At 39.1% G+C, this 23949-nt stretch overlaps 1 protein-coding gene across 5 annotated transcripts in view; it reads left to right on the top strand.

Moving 5' to 3' along the window:
* LOC106069039 (epithelial splicing regulatory protein 1-like) overlaps positions 1–23949 on the top strand; it is an 89774-nt gene that overhangs the window by 22735 nt on the left and 43090 nt on the right. For all 5 annotated transcript variants that reach the window (XM_056036378.1, XM_056036381.1, XM_056036379.1 and 2 more), the window contains exon 3: positions 22541–22684. In XM_056036378.1, coding sequence (XP_055892353.1) covers positions 22541–22684 — 144 coding nt within the window. The remainder of the gene's footprint in view (positions 1–22540; positions 22685–23949) is intronic.

Below are 23949 nucleotides of genomic sequence, written 5' to 3'. Positions count from 1 at the left end.
GGGGTGTAGAACCCAGTTAATGCAATTGTCAGAGAGAAACCTGGTTATACTTTTCAATTAACTTTCTATGTATGAATGACTATTTTTTTTTTCTTTTACTGTCAACACTACTGTCAATGGGGAATAAATGACACCGTTATTACTGACAGTTTTGTATTTAAAAAGGCTTACACCAATAGACTTGTAATTACACAAGGAAGAAAGTAGGTCACCAAATCAGGTCTTACACCGATGATCTATTTTTACTTCGTGACTTAACCAGGAGTGTATAGACAGCGGTATACTGTGTAACACAAGGCTGTACTGTGGCTGGATATTTGTTTTGGCTCATCCTAACTCTTAGTTATATGTATAATCATGAAATGGGGTTATGTCTTTTTTTTCATGAGGGTTTTGCAACGTCAAATGTCTTCTTCTGGAATAGAGGCATCTTGTAGCAGACCGCACCCCACTACCCATACCTTGCTACACCTGTGGAATTTATCGGCAAATTAAAAACAGTTTCCTTTGCATACACTTAGTGATGTACAGAAAGTCCACTAGAAGTCAGTGTGTGTGTGTAGCGTCACGCTCTGATTGCTTCCATTAGGTGACTACATCTTTCACGTCCGTATGCAGCCTGGATGCCACGAAATCACTTTGGAGAATTACACACACAGGGCCCCCCTCCCACTTTAATAAATGTCTTTAAATGTATTATATTCAGCTTAGAAACACCACACACACACACATCCGAAAGTTCTTAAAAGTGAGCAGAAGACTTCAATAAAATGAAAAAAGCGCCATTTTATTTTAGTAAGATAATTTCTAACGTGTCCATATTAGAATGAATATTTTGGCGATCTAACGACATTCTAACGGAAATGGCCAAATGCCAATCTTAAACTCAATATTAACCATAAATTGATAAAAAAAACAGGTTTTCTTTATTTTTAACGGTTGAAGTTTTAAAATATTAAAGCTTACCCTATAATTAAAAGATAAAATATGAAAATACTCATCGTGATTCTAACCCTACATTTGAATCAATTCCTAGATCCAGCTATAATTCCTCTAATCACACGTAGATTGATCTAATTGTAACCAAGTATACCATTGATAAACCTACTCCACCATAATTGTGTTTCCTTTGTGACTGGAAGTAGGTGTATACTCTCTACGCCTTTTCTCCCTCATTCTCCATTGCTAGGGCGGCCCCAACAATTGCGGGGCCCTATGTGAAATGGATTCCGTGGGGGGCCAGTCCGGTTAGGGATAAGGATAATAAGTGAAGCTTACGATTTTATATTAGAAAATAAATTCATCTTTGCATTAAATTTTGTTAAATGAAAGCTGACAATGCCGTGTTTTTTTTAATCGCGCGTAGGATTGGCATTGACCATATTGAATGACACCCTAAATGACAATTTTGTCTATATTTTAGGAGATTTTTTATAAGTTTTCAAGAGATTTCCAGGACTTTTTCGTATATTTTGCAACTTCAGGAGATTTCCAGGATATACTGGAAAATTGGGAGGCCGAAGGAACCGTGTTATAAGTTAGAATGGTTTAATTTAATAATTTACACCTAGAATTAGCGCGGGAACTATGAAAGTGCGGGGCCTGCTGCAGCACTTTCTTCTCTAATTCTATTCGTTTTCTTTCTCTTTTTTTTCTCTTTTGACCCTCCCACCCACTCTTTTTTAAACTCTCTCTCTCTCTCTCTCTCTCTCTCTCTCTCCACTATCTTTCTCTCATAACCACCTACTTTTTAGCTGTTGTATGCAATTATCCTCCACATTTCTGACACACGCCCCGAATCTAAAACCCTCGAAACTTCTTTTAGTGAGATTGCTAAGGTGATATTATCACACACACACACACACACTTTGAATGGGATGTAACTCTGCACGTACCCTTCGTTTCAGCAAATATAGATTTTAATTGCATCTTTGAACAAGACCATTGAACCCTGCCTATATATATTTTTGCCCGTGACACCAAGCACTGTAGATGTTTTGACAGGTGTGGGAAGTCGCTCCTCCTTTTTTTTTTTAACGAATTAAAAAGCATGGAGAATATCGTATCATTTCTTTATGGAATTGTCGCTGCAGATGGATATCGCGAAAATTAAACTGCCAACACCTTTTCCGCTTCCGTGAATGTGTGTTATTAATTTGACACGACCAGGTAAATATAACGAGGGCTAGCAGCAGTTTTTCTCCCATTTCGATAGTGGGGGAAAAAATGTGCACCACCGACGCTGCAAGTCTGATGTAAACCATGTGACGACTTCAGGTCGAGCGATGCAGAGACGGAAATAGATGCTTAATTGTTTCGTACGTTTCCTTATGTCGTTAATCTTTTTAAATCTCTTAGCGACGGATCTCTAAACAAGAATGTCAAGCGGTGTGTGAAAGGGAGGGGCGATACTCACATTATGAAACTTAATTTACTTATTAACTATGCCACGTGTCTAGTGGGTAAGATACAGATTTACAAAGTAACCGCCTTTACCAAAGACGCCAGATATCGGTTCTAAAAAAAAAATGGTTACAGACATACTGATTAGAGGTACAGGTCAAGTCAGAGGGGGGGGGGGGAGCCTTGTGTTTTCCGCGTGAATCGCTAGCGAGAACCAAGACGATAATTTCTTGTCAGGGGGAAGCAACAATTCTTCCCGTCTTGTCATTGATACAGACGCGGCAAGAGTTAAGGGACTTAATTTGCTCTATGTGGTTGTAAAAACAAAACAACAACAATTAAAACGTGTATATGTGTGTGTCTAGTGATGTACATCCACAGGAAGCTAATGATCGTCAGTGCTGCTTAAATATCTACCCATCAGTTTGGACAAATTGGCGCATGCAGTCAAAGTGTAGCATGTCCATCTCACTTGAGAAATTGGCCCGGCCCCCGGGGGTGGGGGGAGGGTGATGCCTGCAAACTTGTGTCCACTAACGGGATTATTTTTAACCTTCTTCGTGAGCTGGTACTAAGCCTGTGAAATCTATTGGGTGGGGGGATAAAGCCTTTGATCTGGTGCAGCGGCGGTGAAGGGGGTAAGGATGTCACAGCTGCGTATGACCTGAGGATGGAGGCCATGGTGCATAGTCAGACACAGTCAAGTGCACCCGTGTGCGCGCACACCCACGCACACACCCACACACAAATGTACTTACACACCCATGTATACACACACACACACACCCATGTATACACACGCCCATTTCTTCCGAATACATTCGTTCCCAGATTTCCTATCTTGAACCTGGGAGTGTTGTAGTCTGTTTTCCGTTTGGGGATTTGGCATCTGTCTGGGTATACGAGATCGAGATATATTTCTTTTCTTTGCAAACAATCATGGTATCCTGGTATCCTGGAAAATAATTTATGACGAAATGTCCTTCATACATTGCACAATTCATTGATGAACTTCTAAACGATATAAACGTTTTTTTTTAAATGTGTTAAAATAGTTCTTGTCGTTCTGAATATTGTTTTGTATCGCTGTTGATCTATAGGCACGTTGAAGTACAATAAAAGCAACATCTTTTAAACGGAAGACTGAAATAGATTTCACAAATCAAATAGCAGAATAAGGACAATAGGCTTCTGTAGTTGGAATCCAATTTGAACTGTTTTGATATTAACACATTCTGTAGACATAGACTGAACAAAATAAGACGCTTCTACATCTTTAAGTTCTAGGTAAGCGTATGTCTCGTGCAACCCAAGAAGACTGAACACCAACAGTTGTGAATATCTCCTTAGAAATAGTGTTGTAGGTATTGAATCCTTTCTGAAAATGTAATGTTTACTGGAGCATGATGACACAGAAGACTACATTTTTTTATTAGCCATTTTCTTTTTCTTTATTATATATAATATAGTACAAATATATTTTTTGTAACTATAAGAGACTTGTACATTCTGTTTCTAAAATTGTGAATGCCTAAAAAAAAAAAAGTTACTTGTTTTATTTTAAACAAACATGTTTAGTTTTCAGAAAAAAAAAAGTAGCCCGTTGGAGCACTATACAGGCAACAGAGGAACAGGACATTCAGTAATGCTTTTAGCTTTTGAGATCTAAACGTGACATGCAAACGGATAGACAGACTGCACAAAACCAATAGCGGCTTTTGCCAACGGAACTATTGCTCTCTTTACATTTGTGCATTGCACTCATTTCGCAGTACAGGCTTCGTCGGCACATGGGGTTCATAGTAAGGCAATGACTCTAGACATCTAGATCTATTTCTATGATGGTATTAGGACCAGTCCTCTGTGATGGCTTGCGTGTGTGTTTATTTCAGGAAGGCAGTTATCACCCTTGCCAGTTTAAGGGGAATTCCCTCGGAAATGTGTATGTGTTGAAAGCGTTTATTGTTTGTTATTGATGTATTCAACACATTAGTTCCCACGAAGTGCTACAGTTGCAGTTGATAAACGTCCCACCCATACAAGCGAACTTACACGGCGAGAGCCTTTGTATTCATTAAGACTCGAGTGCACCGTACGTCAATCGGAACAAAGAATAAAAGATCCCTAAGAGAGATAATTCAATTGAACTCGAACGATCGCAGACGAGAGTTCCGCATTATCTTCCTTTCTTATGTAAATGCTTACGACAGTGATTCTAAATATATTTATTGTCGGCCAAACCGCAGCAAAAAATATTTAAAGATTATAGAATATACAGACAAATTGTTCCTAGATGTTTCTTTTTTTTTTCTGATCTTTTTAAATCTATAAAAGAAAAATAACAAGGAATTGCAAGATTTTTTATTAATCCAAAAGTTCTGAAAGGAAAAAAAAAAGGAACCACTGGGCGGACAAGATGTCCAAGCGTAAGATGTCACGTTTTTCACCAGAGCACCCAATAGTCTTGACCCAAACAAATGTCTGCTGACCAATAATGTCCATTTCAGTTGCTTTGACTGGTCGACATCTCGAGATCCCAGCACCCACCGGGGTTCGAACTCGAAACTCTTACATCATCAGTCATTCGCATCTCGGCCACACGGCATCACCGGAGCTTAAAAAAAAATTGAGTAAATATTTTATCTGGCTTTGTGACTTATTTTTTTAAGCGCAACATTATCGCACACACATACACACACACACATTTAAGGCATATACATGTCTAGTTTTAGGCTTCGAAGTGCGTACAAAAGTGTAATGTATACAAAAAAACTTACTGAAAAGAATCCTTTATCAGGATCTGCCAAGTTATTTCTTCATAAGATCATCTTTGTGTTAGATTCTGCAAAGGTGGGCTTCGATTGCAGAAGACTTGAAAACGGTATAAAGGTTATACCAACTTTAAACATAGAAGGTGAAAAATCGTCGGTTTTAATAATTTCATTTCAGAAAGGGCTACAAATTGGTGATGTTTTGCAGAAATACAAAACAATTGATTTCATAGATTTATTTATAGATTTCATTTTGACCCATGAATTAAGGGCCTCCTTGGACCCCCCCCCCCCCACCCTTTTTTGCGGGGTGGGGAAGGCGGGTTGGGGGAACAATCCTTCCCTCCATCTCCGGCTCGTACAACCTGACGGAACTAACTGGACAATTAGAATATCTTATGTCACCTGAAGTTGTTAAGGATACAAACAGCAATGTAGTTTTGTCGAGAACAAGCATAAAATAAGATACCCAGGCTAGGCCCAAGGTTACTCAGCTCTAGAGAAACACCCTCTTGTGGAAGTACTAGACTTGGCCATAGTCTGTGTCACAGCAACAGCTTGCCAGGATATGAGCATGCGGAGCCAAAATTAATAATGCTAGAGCAATAAACGCTGGTGAGCGAAAATGACAAAGCGGCAACAGAAGGTGTGTCGTCTTTGTTTACCGGCCTACTCCAACCACGGCTGTCTGCCTTTCCAAAAAAAAAATTATGCAGGGTATTGTTTTTTTGTTTTTTAATCGGCCATCTGTAATTGGTAGACTCCTTTTCTATATGTTAACTTCATTGTCTAGCTAAATATATAATTTACACTATTGAACATAGGATAGGTGAGGCTTAAAGAGCATAGTTATCTAATGTATCTATCTATAGTTCAAAGATATTAAATTCAGACGTTAGATCAGTATTTCTCAAACTTTTATCCCCCTTCCCTTTTTTGTTTTAGAAGCACTGTAAGCTCCACCAGCGGCGTGGGACGGGCTGATACAGAAGTGTGAGGCATCCGAGGCAGTAGGACATGTGGGAATGGTACAGACCAAAATCATTGCGCGAAACTAGTATCAACTCTCAAATATAGCAAAGCACTAAGGCTCAAAGACTACTCCCCTAGCTCTAAGTCTGTACTATGGCTCAAGGTTTATTCACACTTGTTTACATCTACTTGTTAGACTACTTATGTTAGAAGACCCTTCTTGTTGTTTTTAATGAACTGCGTAACTGTATATTTTGTATATGTTTATTTGCTGCCGGGCGCTTACACTCTTCTATTGACTGCTCTATGGACCAAACTGAACGTTCTCGTGATAACGGAAAATACTGTCACGTGATATCCGTCGTTGATTCGAATTAGGTCATAAGTTGTATAGACAAGATAGGGAAGCACGTGGCTCAAAATTGTTTGTTTACGATTGGTGAATGAGGTCCGATTTGCTTATATACAGTATCAAATGATATCTAGTGTGTGCGCTCCAGTTTCCCTTCAAAAGTGTCGAAAACGTTCTTGTTGACTCTCTTCACTCTTTTCTTTTCATCTGGCTCCAACTGTGTGCCATAACCATATTTATAGCAAAGCCCGTCACTGACTGTAAATACATTTGAATCTTATTTGCGTGAGCATTATATAATTAAAGATTAGAAATCGTACAAGCCCATTGTAAAGCTTGTTCTTATGTGTTGTCTTAGTGTGTAGATGGGAGTGTGTTACTTTATTGTGTTGTTTGTAAAAATGTTTTACATGTTTCGGATGTTCCTTCAGAGTTGAAGATAATTACTTCCTAGTCCAAACCTCCCGCAGGACGACGGGTGATGGGAGCGGGCAGGGTTTGAACCCTGGACCATCGATAAATCTGAACGAAAGTCCAGCGCGCAAAATCGCAAGACCAGGCAGCCATCCTGTGTTAGAGAGAGAGGTGTGTAAATAACACAGAGAAGCTGCTTGAGCAACAGCTTGTTGCTAGGTCAACTCACACATCCCCCCAACACCCCGTCTAGTCAACTACTCAAGATCAATACAGTCGTTTATGAAGCTGGCGTAGATCTCTCGCACAAGCTGACCAGGACAGAACGTTGATCAAATAAAAAAAAAAAGAAAAGACCCTCGTGTGACAGATTTTATGAAAGTTTTTCGTTTTTTACTTGGCAAACGATCACATTCAACGACCTGTCCAAATGAAGAGATTCATTGCCTTTTCCGAAGCAGCTTTTAATACTACCTTGTCAGTGGATGAAAGAGGCACGGTGGCTGAGCGGTAAAGAGCTTGGCTTCCAAACCGGGGTCCGGGTTCGAATCCTGGTGAAGACTGGGAGTTATAATTTCGATATCTTTGGGTGCCTCTGAGTCCACCCAGCTCTAAAATGGGTACTTAACATTAGTTGGGGAAAAGTAAAGGCGGTTGGTCGTTGTGCTGGCCACATGACGCTCTCGGATCAAGTTGAAATTTCGCACAACTATTTCTTGTACCTGACAAAGCAAGAATCAATTTTAAAAAAATAACCAATTAGTTAATTAACTATTGGTAACTAATTGTTTTGTTTGGTAACAAACGAGGGAAAGAAATTGTACTTGACAGATGTGGTGGTAAAAGTTGAATTAGTCCCCTTGAGCAGGCTTGAGCCCTTAGTTCAAATTCCAGTCCTACATTTTTTAAATGTATTTAAAAAGCGATCACTGTAACATTTACACAGATACGCCCTTCTTCCCCCCCCCCTCCCCCAAACCCCTATCCCAACGGGTCCAGACAGGTGATAGGATGGATCATAGAGTATTTAGACATCTAAAAGCTTGACATTACGCTAAACAACAAACAAAATGGTACAAATGTTTCTAATCGCCCGGATTTATTATTGTCAGTCTAATCTGTAATTACACGACAGATCAAAACTAATTGATACAACTACACTTAATATAAGCTTTTTTTTAAATATTTTTTTTTATATTCTCTTTTTTATTGCAGTGCTGGGGAGAGTGAAATTTATAATCACTCATGCCAAACATTAATTGGGCATCACCAGTATATATATTATTTATATACATATTTAGGCCTATAAATATTATCATGAAGCCTCCTGCTTCTTATACGTACCTTCATTGTTATTTGTTGGTTGAGGTCTAGGGCCATCACTTCACAATGTGAGGGTTTAGATTTAGAAAGAATTGTATCCAACCCGAACCCTCACAGTTTTAAAACTTGTCTTCATGAAAACGAACCCATCTCGCCTGGAGTTGCCACCCCTGTCTACACGAACAGGGGGGGGGTAGGTGTTCGGGAGTAGACTGTGAACCCATCTCGCCTGGAGTTGACGCCCCTGTCTACACGAACAGGAGGGGTGGGTGTTCGGGAGTAGACTGTGAACCCATCTCGCCTGGAGTTGACGCCCCTGTCTACACGAACAGGGGAGTAGGTGTTCGGGAGTAGACTGAACCAATCTCGCCTGGAGTTGACGCCCCTGCCTACACCAACAGGGGGGTAGGTGTTCGGGAGTAGACTGTGAACCAATCTCGCCTGGAGTTGACGCCCCTGCCTACACCAACAGGGGGGTAGGTGTTCGGGAGTAAACTGTGAACCCATCTGGTGTTCTGATATATACATCATCTCCTTTAAGCGCCCTGTGGAATCAATACATCAATACATTGCTTGTTCTCCCTGGATATCAACTTTTAGCCACAGCTGTTACGACGGATATATCAATATTGGGGGAAAGTACTGGATGTGGAGGGAGGAGAAGAATATAGTGGAGGTTCTAATCCTGTGGTGGTATAATATGTTAATAGTGTCTTTTAGGACGTGAATGTCACTTTTCTAAAGTGTCCACTTGAGACCTGAAGGTTAGGAGTCTGAAAATGTTTGAGACTTGACATGATTTTTAAAAGTTCATTTGACACCTAAAGTTCAATGGTTTTTAAGTGATCATAAGAAACCTATCGGTCAAGACTGGAGAGTGCTAACTTTGCCTTCTGGTTCACTTCAGCGTTGTATGCTCTATGGTTCACTTATCTTTGTATTTTAACTGCCACATAAACGTATTGACGAACAAGGGAAATATTTTTTTAAATACCTAAAAAAACAAAAAAAACAACTATCTGTGTCTCTAGAAACTCTAGACTCTGTACAAAAACTACTATCCTGCAGCGTTGATAATGTCAATGCACATTAAATGCACCTGTTTCATGAGCACACATTGATCTGAAGAAACACCTGCAGCTTTAACTCACAGAACCAACTGTGTTCAAGTTGTTTTTATGTCGTGTGTGTTAAACATGGTCCTTGTTGTTGTTTTTATACTCAGTATATTGTAGTGTTAAGCCTTATTTTTCATATATATATTTATAACATTATAATATATAATGACATTACTTATCCGTCTGTTCAACAGTGTTGTGCTAACGTGTCTTTGTTTCATTCTGTATGTTAAAGTCTGTTTGTTATCAAAACGATGTAACAACTTGGTACAATTTAACTTTGTCACCCGTTATACTGTAAAATTTGCTACAAATCAACATTGTCTTTCATTATAATGTAAGACTCCCATTATAATGTGCACGAAAGCCCATTATATATATATAATATATATTATATAATATAATAATAATAATAATCTTTATTGCTCGTAAGGAAAGTTGTCTTACAATGTGTGCATTACACCAAACAAAACATTATAACTATAAAAAAAAAACGCAATGTACATTCACACCAGACTCACTCATAATTTACATGTGAACTCGTGACTTATCATTTGATAGTCTGCTAGATGTGCGTGGGTTGGGGGGGGGGGGAGATAGAGAAAAACCTGAACGTCAATATGATGGACATCTGTTTCTTTGACAGACATTTTTATTAAACACTTTGACGCTATTGATTTGGTCTCTTACTTCTTTATGTAGTCATTCTTCAGTCATTCAGTCATTCTTCAGTCATTCTTCAGTCATTTAGTCATTCTTGTCATTCATTCAGTCATTTTTCAGTCATTCTTCAGCCAGTCTTCTGTCATTCTTGAATCATTCATTCAGTCATTTTTCAGTCATTCTTCATTCTTCAGTCATTCAGTCATTCAGTCAGTCATTCTTCAGTCGTTCAGTCAGTTTTCAGTCATTCTTCAGTCATTCAGTCATTCTTCAGTCATTTAGTCATTCTTCAGTCATTCAGTCATTCTTCAGTCATTCAGTCATTCTTCAGTCATTCAGTCATTCTTCAGTCATTCTTCAGTCATTTAGTCATTCTTGTCATTCATTCAGTCATTTTTCAGTCATTCTTCAGCCAGTCTTCTGTCATTCTTGAATCATTCATTCAGTCATTTTTCAGTCATTCTTCATTCTTCAGTCATTCAGTCATTCAGTCAGTCATTCTTCAGTCGTTCAGTCAGTTTTCAGTCATTCTTCAGTCATTCAGTCATTCTTCAGTCATTTAGTCATTCTTCAGTCATTCAGTCATTCTTCAGTCATTCAGTCATTCTTCAGTCATTCAGTCTTTCTTCAGTCATTGTTTTTTAAGACCCTGTCTATTCATGAAGTTGTAGTGTGGGAATATAATAACTGTTGAAGGAATTGGACTTTTGTGAGGCCAACATACAGACTGTTCACAGCCAGCCTGGCCACTAGGTGTTGCTTTATAAATTCTTTCACCGTCAAGACCAAGGCCAATTCTCACAATTCTCGGGCTTAGGTTCTGTAACATAACTGTATACTCGCAGTAGTTTACAAAGAATTAATAAGGCTTGTCTTAGTCTAAAGATTAATGAGAAATGCAGTATTCCACGTGGATACGCAGCCCCAGCTTCTACCTACATATTTTACCACATCCAGTTTACACATTTATTTAGCAAACAAACACATTTGTCTTTAAAATAAAAATTACTTTTTTTTTTAAGTGCACGCTCCCGTTAGAACTAGTGTGTTCCAATTTCTTATGAGTCTATCTGTCAGAAGTTCAGAATATATTCTGCTATGTCGTATGCTTGTGTAGATGTTATTATAATACATTATTATTATTGTTCGTGCGTAAGGCATGAAGGTATATACTGGTCTAACGAGTTCCTTGATATTTTGAAAATAACTCTATTTCTAGGCCACATTGCGTATTTTAAGTTACTACTCTATATATATTAAAAAAAAAAAAAAAAACTAATGCTATATTTAAGAATATGGCCTACTTCAGTTTCGAAAAGGCTATGGATCATCTCATAGAAATGCTGGACATTAGCTGTGGCTGGAACGATGTCGTCCACTCAGCAGTTCCTCCCTCTCTACCCAGCTGATCTATCCAAAGGAACGGCAACTCCCGATAACAGTTTGAGATCAGCGGCATCGCAGATAAGGTTGCCGGTTCCTGATTTGTCCTCAGGGTTTGACCCCCGAAGCCTTTCCCATGATTGGGTATAGCTGAAAGGCAGCAGAGGTTAGAATTCAGAGTTTTCCTTCTCCTAGGTGGGTAGCCAGCTAAGGTTGATGAGATCCTCTTGCCCGAAGTTTACTGGTTTAGGCGCCAATCACTCGCCTTTGCCCTTTCTGTTAGTGATAAAACGTTCCGCCGGACCCAATATCTGGGCCACACGTGAAGGCCAGGAGTTGGACTGGTTGTCAGAGGCTATTTTAGACACATGCCATTGTAATAATTTTATAGAGTGCTTATTTCCAAAACCACTTCTGGTAATGACAACCTTACGTTTACCTATCTACTAGGTGCGTAATAAAACGTATCTAGGTAGTCGAAACTAATTTGTTTTTGCTACTCATTTTTCTCGAAATCTCTGTAAGTTTTGAGTAGAGCTAAGAATAGCTCATAAATGTCCAACCGAATCTATAATACAATTGGAAGTTGCGCAAACCCAGATAGGTCTAGAAGTATTTTGAGTTTAAAAAAGAGGAGAGACTAAAGATTCGGGGGGGGGGGTGTTTGTTGTGCTTCATTTCAACTTATTTCCGTGGATTGGTTATTTAAACTGATGTACGGTGTTTCTTTATATAACAAGTAATGTGTCTACTTATTTTATTCTACAATTCACGTTTGTGATGTTCAAATATTCTGTTTTCTAAAGTTTATTTGAGTTATTTGGATAATGTGTCGCTAGATTTATGTCTAGAATTGTATCGGCTTGAAATCAACCACGCCATGCAAGCGTCACATCCAGTACGTCCGGCTTTCGACGGGACACGAGTCCACGACCTCCGTCTTTTTGTTTTCTTCCATGACCTTGTTTTGTATAAAATTCTCAACTTTTCGTCTTATCTCCGCTACAAAATGTTTAGATTAAAAATTTTAAATAGCACAGCCAACTTTAACGCAACAAACTCGCCCCCCTCCCTTTTCCCAAACTTTAACCACATAACGTGCATGTCTAAATTATGTTGATACACATTTTTTTTCTATGAACTGGGGGCCATGTATTAATAAAGCTGTAATAGTAGATTTCATTCACGAGAAAGTCTACACTTAAATGAATCAAACTAAGCCATTCCACTAAGCTACCAGTTCCAACTCCAGATAATGGACCATGTGGAGTGTTAGTACATTCGTGTTCTTGACATTTGTGCCATGGAATACATTTGTTCTGTTCAGATGCAACACAATGGCCCGGATAAATTGTTCTACGCCGATCAACGTGTAAAAAGTTCTAATTATTGCATTTTTGTTTAGCAGTGATTGTGTGTGTGTGTGCTTGTATGTGTGTGTTTCTCCGCGCAATATTAATAATGCGATCGTAACGACTGTCAGACACTCATAACATCCTTCTTTCATCTTTTTTTTTTATTTATTTACTGATAATGTATTTCGTGGTGTCAGTAGCGCTCTACGGAATCCAATATATTAAAAACACTTATGCGTTCACGTGAGTGGGCGGTATTCGTTCCGACTGATAGCTCGTGTGCCGGCCATTCTAATGAAATGCCAAGATGAGCACTTGACGACTACGGGCGTCCATTCATCTGTGAAGGTTTTATTACTGACTCGCAAGATGTTACCATCGCCTTTTTTTTTCTCCCTCTCCATTCCAGACCGTCGACCACGCGCTCGCTCTCTTCAAAGTAATATGGCGTATTAATCTTACATTGTCTTTCGTCTGATTACTGCGCATGCGCGTGTGTTAAAAAAGTTCTTGCCCACGTTATTGAAATAATGACATGTGCATGAAATAACTGGTCCTCAAGATTTCATAATCGTCATAGTTTTAGAATTAATATTTATTGAAATAACAAAAAAAAAATAGCCTGCTTTAATTAAGAATTTATTTTTAAAAGTACATGAATTATGTTGTTTTTTTTTTAAATATAGATTAATACTCGGCAATCGACTGATTGACCTTAGTTACTTAAATACTTACCGCATATAGGCCGGACTACTTATCAGACTAACCACAGTGCTTCTTAGTATACATAATGTGTATATATTTATATATCCCTTAGGCCTTAGACCGTCGTTCTCCAGTCCTCTCTGGATAGAATCTCCCCCGATGGCAGGCCCAACACTCCTTTATGCTGTCTTCCCTTTCTCTGTCTGCCTCTTCTTCTCTTTCCTGGTAGACTGTTCCCTAAAGGAAGGTCTTTGTGGGCCCCGAAGATCTCGTAATACGGCCATAGAGTTTTAGTTTGTGGGTTTTTAGTAAGTATTATTATTTATTTATTTATTTAAAAAACACTATGGTGCTATATAAAACAATTGATAAAAGATTAATTTCAACAACTCTCTATTCATTTTGTTGGTGTTGTTATTTTAAATTTGGGTGTCAAATTCTAAATATATTTTCATTGTTAAATTAATTGTGTATACATACTCTTCAATGATGGTCAAAAATATTCCAAAAGTTTCAAATACATCTCTTTACATTTTAAAAAATATTTCATTAATTTATAAATTTTGCATGAGCTTTACAGTTTATCTTATCTTAACGATTCACAGACGTTGCTTCCAAAAGGAATGCATTTACGTCCTACATGTATTCATGTGTCAATGTAGTCGTACAGGTTAATGAGAGACTTAATTTCATTGGTTTTCATGGCTGATTCAGGCAATCCGTTTTATGCTCCAATGGTGCTAGGAAATAATGACAATTATTTATAATAGAGTCGTAGTACATGGAAAAAGAAAAGTGCCTTCATCTGAGTCTTTCTGGATATTTTATTAGGTTGTGTTGTTTTTTAATTTGTAAATTATAATTCAGTATTTTGTGAATAATGACTTCCATCGATACCTAACTATGTAAAATATAACCTATTTTAAAACATCTTTTTAAGTAATGAAATGTAAATGTCGGTAGTTGCACGGACATCTCTACTTCAAACAGAGGAACATTATTTCAAATTTATAAAACGAGTCTTCCCCCCCCCCCCTCTTTTTTTTTTTTACACACTATTTAGTGTAGAAATGTCTCAAAGACAATTTTTGGTACACACTATTTAGTGTAGAAATGTCTCAAAGACAATTTTTGGTACACACTATTTAGTGTAGAAATGTCTCAAAGACAATTTTTGGTACACACTATTTAGTGTAGAAATGTCTCAAAGACAATTTTTGGTACACACTATTTAGTGTAGAAATGTCTCAAAGACAATTTTTGGTACACACTATTTAGTGTAGAAATGTCTCAAAGACAATTTTTGGTACACACTATTTAGTGTAGAAATGTCTCAAAGACAATTTTTGGTACACACTATTTAGTGTAGAAATGTCTCAAAGACAATTTTTGGTACACACTATTTAGTGTAGAAATGTCTCAAAGACAATTTTTGGTACACACTATTTAGTGTAGAAATGTCTCAAAGACAATTTTTGGTACACACTATTTAGTGTAGAAATGTCTCAAAGACAATTTTTGGTACACACTATTTAGTGTAGAAATGTCTCAAAGACAATTTTTGGTACACACTATTTAGTGTAGAAATGTCTCAAAGACAATTTTTGGTACACACTATTTAGTGTAGAAATGTCTCAAAGACAATTTTTGGTACACACTATTTAGTGTAGAAATGTCTCAAAGACAATTTTTGGTACACACTATTTAGTGTAGAAATGTCTCAAAGACAATTTTTGGTACACACTATTTAGTGTAGAAATGTCTCAAAGACAATTTTTGGTACACACTATTTAGTGTAGAAATGTCTCAAAGACAATTTTTGGTACACACTATTTAGTGTAGAAATGTCTCAAAGACAATTTTTGGTACACACTATTTAGTGTAGAAATGTCTCAAAGACAATTTTTGGTACACACTATTTAGTGTAGAAATGTCTCAAAGACAATTTTTGGTACACACTATTTAGTGTAGAAATGTCTCAAAGACAATTTTTGGTACACACTATTTAGTGTAGAAATGTCTCAAAGACAATTTTTGGTACACACTATTTAGTGTAGAAATGTCTCAAAGACAATTTTTGGTACACACTATTTAGTGTAGAAATGTCTCAAAGACAATTTTTGGTACACACTATTTAGTGTAGAAATGTCTCAAAGACAATTTTTGGTACACACTATTTAGTGTAGAAATGTCTCAAAGACAATTTTTGGTACACACTATTTAGTGTAGAAATGTCTCAAAGACAATTTTTGGTACACACTATTTAGTGTAGAAATGTCTCAAAGACAATTTTTGGTACACACTATTTAGTGTAGAAATGTCTCAAAGACAATTTTTGGTACACACTATTTAGTGTAGAATTGTCTTAAAGACTCTTTTTTGTACACACTAATTAATGTAGAAATGTCTCAAAGACAATTTTTGGTACACACTATTTAGTGTAGAATTGTCTTAAAGACTCTTTTTTGTACACACTATTTAGTGTAGAAATGTCTCAAAGACAATTTTTGGTACACACTATTTAGTGTAGAATTGTCTTAAAGACTCTTTTTTGTACACACTAATTAATGTAGAAATGTCTTAAAGACAATTTTCGGTACACACTATTTAGTGTAGAAATGTCTTCAAGACACTTTTTTTTTTTCTTTCTGCTTGTAAACAAAACCAGTCCACGTGCTAAGCTAATTTGACCCGTTTCGACACGCGCTCTGTTCACACGACAATATTCTGATAATGTTTCTTGGGGATGACAACAAATACTTTACCACCTGGCAATTTAACACACTTGGCGGCAATTTGCCAGTTAGCACGCTTCAGGCTATTGTTTCACACACACATAGACACAAAGAAAGCCAAAAGATAAAAAAAAAAGTATTCTTTCTCTCTTGTCATTTATTTACTTTCGTTCTAAAGAGAAAAAAAGTTGAAATACACGTAGACAATGACCTTTGAAACCGAGGTCAACTGAAGGATTGAAATTTTAAAGAATTATTTTTGTTTATGTTATTGTTACGAATCTCACTATCCAGGCTCTCTGCAAACTGCACCATACACCACCAACTTAAAGAACTTGACAAGTCAGGGCTCCAAAATAACGTAAAGGTTTAATGTCCATAAATAACAGCCAATACTGTACAATGGACCTCATTCACCAATCGTAAACAAACAATATTTAGTCACGTGATCTTATTGATAAAACAACGAAAAAAACTGTCACGTGACAACCATCATGAATTAAACATGAGATCGTAAATTATATAGAAGAGATAGAGCACCACGTGGCTAAATGTTGTTTGTTTACGATTGGTGAATGAGGTCCATTGGCATCACGTAGAACAGTACAAATAGCTCTGCGATAACAAATATCTCTCCGATAACACCGTTCCGCCGTATCGAGTCTTGCACTGGCCTCTCCGTCTCGTTCCGGGCTTGCACTGGGTTCAACAGTTCAGGACTGACTTCACACACTTGGGCTCGTTGTGTCGGACTCGATCACAGACCAAGATCAAGACGCCGTTCGTCTCAACTGTACTTGACAGTACTCCGCACTGAACCGTCGTAATGCTCCGTACAGAACCACACCGCTGAACTGTGCTGTAGTTGACCGTGTTCTGAACTCCTGTCGTGAACCCGCTTTCTCAACCGTCTTGACTGCGACACCTCCGCTCCTTATATAGGGTCCCTACTGGCCTTCTAGAACCGGACAGAACGCCGCTCGACGTTTCTAGGTGGTCAGATGACTACAACTCTCGTGACGCTTCTGAGCTCTGTTCACGACGACGATCCTACTCGAACCTTCATGTTGATACTCGTCTTGGCTGACCGTCGTAACTCGTCACGGTTGACCGCTCGTCTAGCGCTGGCCTGGGGCGATTGGCGTCGGCTGACTACACACACACCACTACCCCTCTCTGTGCCACCACCAAGTTTATAACACTGCCCCCTCCTTAGATCTGTCCGTCCCGGACAGAATCAAGCTCATGACATTGGCTGTAAAGTTTCATCGCTGCAGGCGGGGGTCGATCAGTGGCAGTTGGCTTGCCTCTTGAGCTTGATGGAGCCATCCATGTTGCAGTCAGCAATGGTCGCTTCCTTCTTCTTCTCCAATTGGCCTTCACCTGGTTGCATGGACGTCGTGCTTTCATCGCCACCCACGTTGAATTCAGAAAACGTTTTCTTCTTCTCCTCCAGTTAGCCTTCATCTGGTTGCATCGATGTCGTTGTCGCATCGTCATCCATGTTGCACTCAACAAAAGTAGCCTTCTTTTTCTTCTCCGCCAGTTGGTCTTCGTGTGGCTGCAGTTAATTCTTGGTTGAATCACCATGCACGTTGGACTACGCAAACGCCGCCTTCTTCTTTTCCTCCAGTTGATCGTCCTCTTGTTGCAGTGACGTTTTGGTTGCATCGCTCTCTTGTCGGTCGGTACTGAGGACAGCCTCTTGACACATGGAGAGGTATAGGATGTAAGGGTAGGGATTACCAAGATTGTTGACCAAAGAGGTGGCTTCATAGGGCTTTGCGAAGAAGGACTGGGATGGGCTTCAAATTCACAGGACAGGGAATTGTGGGACAGGTCATCATCGTCAGCCTTGTCTGGAGGGCATGCTTGTGGGGCAGGTTGGTAACACTCCTCGTGCAAAGGTCCCTCGTCTTCGGCTTCAGGCTCCATTCGGCTTTCTTCACCACCATCAGGACCTCTCTCTCTCGTCTCAGTATCGGGCCAATCGCCTGTTGGTTTCAGACCTGGTCGATGACTTTCGTCGTGCGAATGTCCATCAACTTCAACGTTAAGCTTCCTTGGATTCTTTTCACCACCATCAGGACTTTCCTCTCCAGTCTTGGCAGCCTGACCAACGTCTGTTGGGTGCCGATCTGGCTGGTATCTTCCGACTTGCAATTGTCTCTCAACGACTTCATCAGGTATCAATGGGTTCTCACGATCACCACCAGGGCTTCTCTCGCTGATCTTAGCATCTGGACGAACGTCTGTAGAGTCCAAGCCTCGCCGGTAGCTTTCATCATGTAAACGTCCCTCAGCAACAGGCTTGTAGGCAAACTCAGCGTTCTCTTGATCTGTCTCTTTCGGCTCCACAAGTCTGTACTCCTTGTTTTCGGATTCACAGGCAGCACCACCTTCATCAGCATTGCCATTGTTACTGCTTATTGATTCACAGCATTGGGTGGGTAATTGTTCAATGTCCAACCATTGTGAACCTCCTTCATCTTTCAAGTCTCCTTCGTCGTACATGGTTTCTTCCACCACGTCCATCGTTTTCACCACGGGGCTCGTCATTTCCTTCACTGAGGTACCCATCTTTTTAATCTCTCTACAGAACTCCTCGGTGTTCTTCTTCAATGTCGCACTCATCTCGTCTAGCATGATACGGGTACTGGTGATCTGTTGCTGCATGCTACTGGTGATCTGTTGCTGCATGCTACTGGTGAGCTGTTCCAGCAAGTTAGGTTCGACTTCAAAAAGATATGTGTCCGGATCTTCTCTTTCTTCCAACATGTCTTCTCGGAGGCGTGCTTGTAAAGTTTCCTTGTTACCATATACCTTCAGCCTTCGTCCACGGAGTTCTTCCTTCAGTTCTCTAAATTCGAGTTCGTACAGCAGTTTCAGACGAGCCATAGTAGATCCGATCCAATCCGATTCCGATCCGATCCCACTTCTGACACCAGTTGTTACGAATCTCACTATCCAGGCTCTCTGCAAACTGCACCATACACCACCAACTTAAAGAACTTGACAAGTCAGGGCTCCAAAATAACGTAAAGGTTTAATGTCCATAAATAACAGCCAATACTGTACAATTGGCATCACGTAGAACAGTACAAATAGCTCTGCGATAACAAATATCTCTCCGATAACACCGTTCCGCCGTATCGAGTCTTGCACTGGCCTCTCCGTCTCGTTCCGGGCTTGCACTGGGTTCAACAGTTCAGGACTGACTTCACACACTTGGGCTCGTTGTGTCGGACTCGATCACAGACCAAGATCAAGACGCCGTTCGTCTCAACTGTACTTGACAGTACTCCGCACTGAACCGTCGTAATGCTCCGTACAGAACCACACCGCTGAACTGTGCTGTAGTTGACCGTGTTCTGAACTCCTGTCGTGAACCCGCTTTCTCAACCGTCTTGACTGCGACACCTCCGCTCCTTATATAGGGTCCCTACTGGCCTTCTAGAACCGGACAGAACGCCGCTCGACGTTTCTAGGTGGTCAGATGACTACAACTCTCGTGACGCTTCTGAGCTCTGTTCACGACGACGATCCTACTCGAACCTTCATGTTGATACTCGTCTTGGCTGACCGTCGTAACTCGTCACGGTTGACCGCTCGTCTAGCGCTGGCCTGGGGCGATTGGCGTCGGCTGACTACACACACACCACTACCCCTCTCTGTGCCACCACCAAGTTTATAACATTATTTATATCTAGATTTGAACTCTTTTTTTTAACATAACAAAAGTCTGGGCTCACGAACAGAATAATGAATGTTAAAATTGTTGAAACATTTCACGTTCAATTTAGTGTTCGACTTGACCTTTTGCTTTCTTGCTCTAACGTATGTCTTTTATTCAGGAAAACACACTTATTTTACATGCGTTTTATTGTAGGCCTTATTGTAGTCCTGGAAATTTAAACATTAAAATTGAAGAGAATTTTGTTGTTTTCAACAGTTTACGGGTAAACAAACAAACAAAATGTGTGAATAGCAAGTAAAAAACTTGAACTTGTGGATCTTTAGAGACTAGTTGTTTTGGTGCACGCAGCCACATTGGTTTTCTCAGACATGGCGGAACAACTATAAATAGCTCAGCTTTTTGGTGTCTCCGGCGTACAAACTAAAGGAAGTGTTGATAAACTAGGTTGTTGTTTTGTAAAGGTGTTGATAAACTAGGTTGTTGTTTTGTAAAGGTGTTGATAAACTAGGTTGTTGTTTTGTAAAGGTGTTGATAAACTAGGTTGTTGTTTTGTAAAGGTGTTGATAAACTAGGTTGTTGTTTTGTAAAGGTGTTGATAAACTAGGTTGTTGTTTTGTAAAGGTGTTGATAAACTAGGTTGTTGTTTTGTAAAGGTGTTGATAAACTAGGTTGTTGTTTTGTAAAGGTGTTGATAAACTAGGTTGTTGTTTTGTAAAGGTGTTGATAAACTAGGTTGTTGTTTTGTAAAGGTGTTGATAAACTAGGTTGTTGTTTTGTAAAGGTGTTGAGAAACTAGGTTGTTGTTTTGTAAAGGTGTTGATAAACTAGGTTGTTGTTTTGTAAAGGTGTTGAGAAACTAGGTTGTTGTTTTGTAAAGGTGTTGATAAACTAGGTTCTTGTTTTGTAAAGGTGTTGAGAAACTAGGTTGTTGTTTTGTAAAGGTGTTGATAAACTAGGTTGTTGTTTTGTAAAGGTGTTGATAAACTAGGTTGTTGTTTTGTAAAGGTGTTGATAAACTAGGTTGTTGTTTTGTAAAGGTGTTGATAAACTAGGTTGTTGTTTTGTAAAGGTGTTGAGAAACTAGGTTGTTGTTTTGTAAAGGTGTTGAGAAACTAGGTTGTTGTTTTGTAAAGGTGTTGAGAAACTAGGTTGTTGTTTTGTAAAGGTGTTGATAAACTAGGTTGTTGTTTTGTAAAGGTGTTGAGAAACTAGGTTGTTGTTTTGTAAAGGTGTTGATAAACTAGGTTCTTGTTTTGTAAAGGTGTTGAGAAACTAGGTTGTTGTTTTGTAAAGGTGTTGATAAACTAGGTTGTTGTTTTGTAAAGGTGTTGATAAACTAGGTTGTTGTTTTGTAAAGGTGTTGATAAACTAGGTTGTTGTTTTGTAAAGGTGTTGATAAACTAGGTTGTTGTTTTGTAAAGGTGTTGATAAACTAGGTTGTTGTTTTGTAAAGGTGTTGATAAACTAGGTTGTTGTTTTGTAAAGGTGTTGATAAACTAGGTTGTTGTTTTGTAAAGGTGTTGATAATTTTGAGCACTTTTTAACACTGCAGAATCAAATTGTCTAAGCTCTTCTTTTGGGAGCTCAAACTAAGCTCAATACGAAAGAAGCCTTGAATTGACAGTGGCGCAACGTATTTGAAAACAAACAGGCAACAGCTGGATATAGTTGTGCATTTTAAAACGGTACGGCACGGTAGTGTATTCAATAACAAAATTACAGTTGGAATCTTCACTCATTTTTTTTTTAGTTGGCAGAATCGAGATTAAATTGAGCGTCCTTGACTTTTGTTTAGTTTATGGTGAGAGTCTCCAATATTTAAGTAGCACTATATTGACTAATTATTTGACTATTCCAACACATAAATGACGACAACATGACACTCGGCATCACAAACACAGTGCCTTGAGCTAGGAGAACGTAACTTAGCTGCGTAGAACAAGATAGAAATGTAAAGATAGAAATGTAAAGATAAAAATGTAAGTTTTCTTCCTACTTTCTACTGAAAACGTTCCGAGTTAAATGCATGAAGCTGGTTCTTCTCTGCATGGTCCGTATTCAAACACCATTCTACCCCCATTAAATTCAAGACTTTGTTGTCATTTTCTTGTTCAAATAACTTACATAAAATGTGCAGTACTGTTTTAAAGAAGGGCTAATAAAATGGTTAGTGTGACTTCCAAGCGGGTAACTTATTTCCTGATGACATGGCATGACGGGATAGGTAAGAAAAATAAAGCAAAAGAGAATGTGGTCAACTGTTATTTGAAGAATGAAAACAAAACTTGGAGCTCATTCTGTACAACAAAGAACGTGACCAGTACATAACGTACACACGTTTAATGATGCTTGGTGGTGATAGCTTGACTGGTGGGGAATACAACAGCTGTTGTGATGGGAAGATAGATCTGGTGTGCTCGTGTAAGTAACACGTTCCTCCCTTCAAACATCTGGCCATAGATGGGTCATATATTTTATTGATTTTATGCGGCTTGGAAGATAATGTTTTACACACACCAAGGGCGGCCCCACGGGGGTAGACCTAATGAATAACATCTGTGGGCAGAATGAAAATAGAGCAAAACAATGACAGCCATACGTTGGTACAACCACAATCAATTGTTTGTTGTTTTTTTTTTTACTCCCCAGGTAGTTGATGTTCAGAACTACTACGTCAAGCCCCAGCCCAACGAGTTGACGGAGACGCTCCTGACAGATGATTGTAAAGCTGAAACGGGTCTGGACGAGGAGCTGGTGAAACAGGCTCCGCCACTAGACCATGTTCTAGAAGAGGTAACATGTCAACTCGACCTAACGTTGTAGACAAAGTCGATTGCTACGTGTATTCGGAAAGTCGCCTTCTTTTTTTCTGCTTATCTGTTCACTGCATATGTGATCAGATCTCAAAAACTAAAGGCGTTATTAAAATCACTATATATAAAAGGCTGAGTAAGCCTAAGCTTATTGTAAGAGCAGGTTTATATCCATCAACAATTGAAAAACAAAATTAAAAGGCACTAGTTGCGTGGGATGTAAATTATCCCAAACTGTTAATGCGATTTAAGATACAAATGGCCTGTATTACGCAACACATAACACTCTTTATTGTCTAAGACGAATTTCATGAATACATAACTAAGTGTTGCCACAACACAGAAGTTTACAGGCTAGTCACGTGCTTTTCCAGACCAATAAAAAATGTTTTGAGAGTATGTCTTTTCATATCTTTTTATTATTATTTACTTTTGGGGGCGTGATGATCCCCACGTCTTAAGGCCCATGTGCTGAAGCATGAAATTATACCTGCTGATTATTTCCCTTGTTTCTATTATTAGGCTCTAATTCTGTCATGCCAGGGACCAGCAGTACACAACATTGACCCTATTTCCTCACCAAACGATTAGTGCTCTCCACAATACGCTTGTTGATCCTCTTGCCCCAGACTGTTTGCCATTGTGTCCGCCCTTTCGGTCCTTCTTAAAACATGGCCCTCAATTTTTTTTTTCTCGCTGTTCAGTTTGGTCAAATTCAATGGCTTCCTGTGTCCCCTGAGTACCTCAGAGCTGACCTCTTCTTAACCCTTTCCCCTCTCCCCTTTTTTTCTCCTCTCTGCCAGTGCTGCCACCTAGTGACCAGTGGCACGGGGCAGAAGGCCACAATAAATAAACACTCGGGGCATCTTGGAACTGTTTGACCACAAACAGCAGTCCAGCAAACAGAGAACAAGACGTACAGACAGTCCCACCAACACGCACCCAATCAAACACACTGCTTCCAATGTCCACCATTGTGTCCCATGCTATAATAGTGTTGTCTACAGACCGGATGGGTTAAACGTTTTATTGTAAGGACTTAGACCTCTGTTTGAATAAAATGAATGTATATGTAATCAGTCGTTTAGTTTTTGTTATCTTTCTTTGCCAAGACTAATTTGAACTAATAATAATTTGGTCTGACATCACGAAAGAAATATAACAGTTGATACAACCTGGCAAAAGTAACATGGTAGTGTCAGTAAACAACTAAAAACATTAGCCAGGTAATAAAGTCCGAACAAA

This window comes from Biomphalaria glabrata, chromosome 7, assembly GCF_947242115.1.
Source record: "Biomphalaria glabrata chromosome 7, xgBioGlab47.1, whole genome shotgun sequence".
NCBI lineage: Eukaryota > Metazoa > Mollusca > Gastropoda > Planorbidae > Biomphalaria > Biomphalaria glabrata.
The sequence above is the reverse complement of the archived record's forward strand: the minus strand, read 5'-3'. Positions and strand labels throughout refer to the sequence as shown.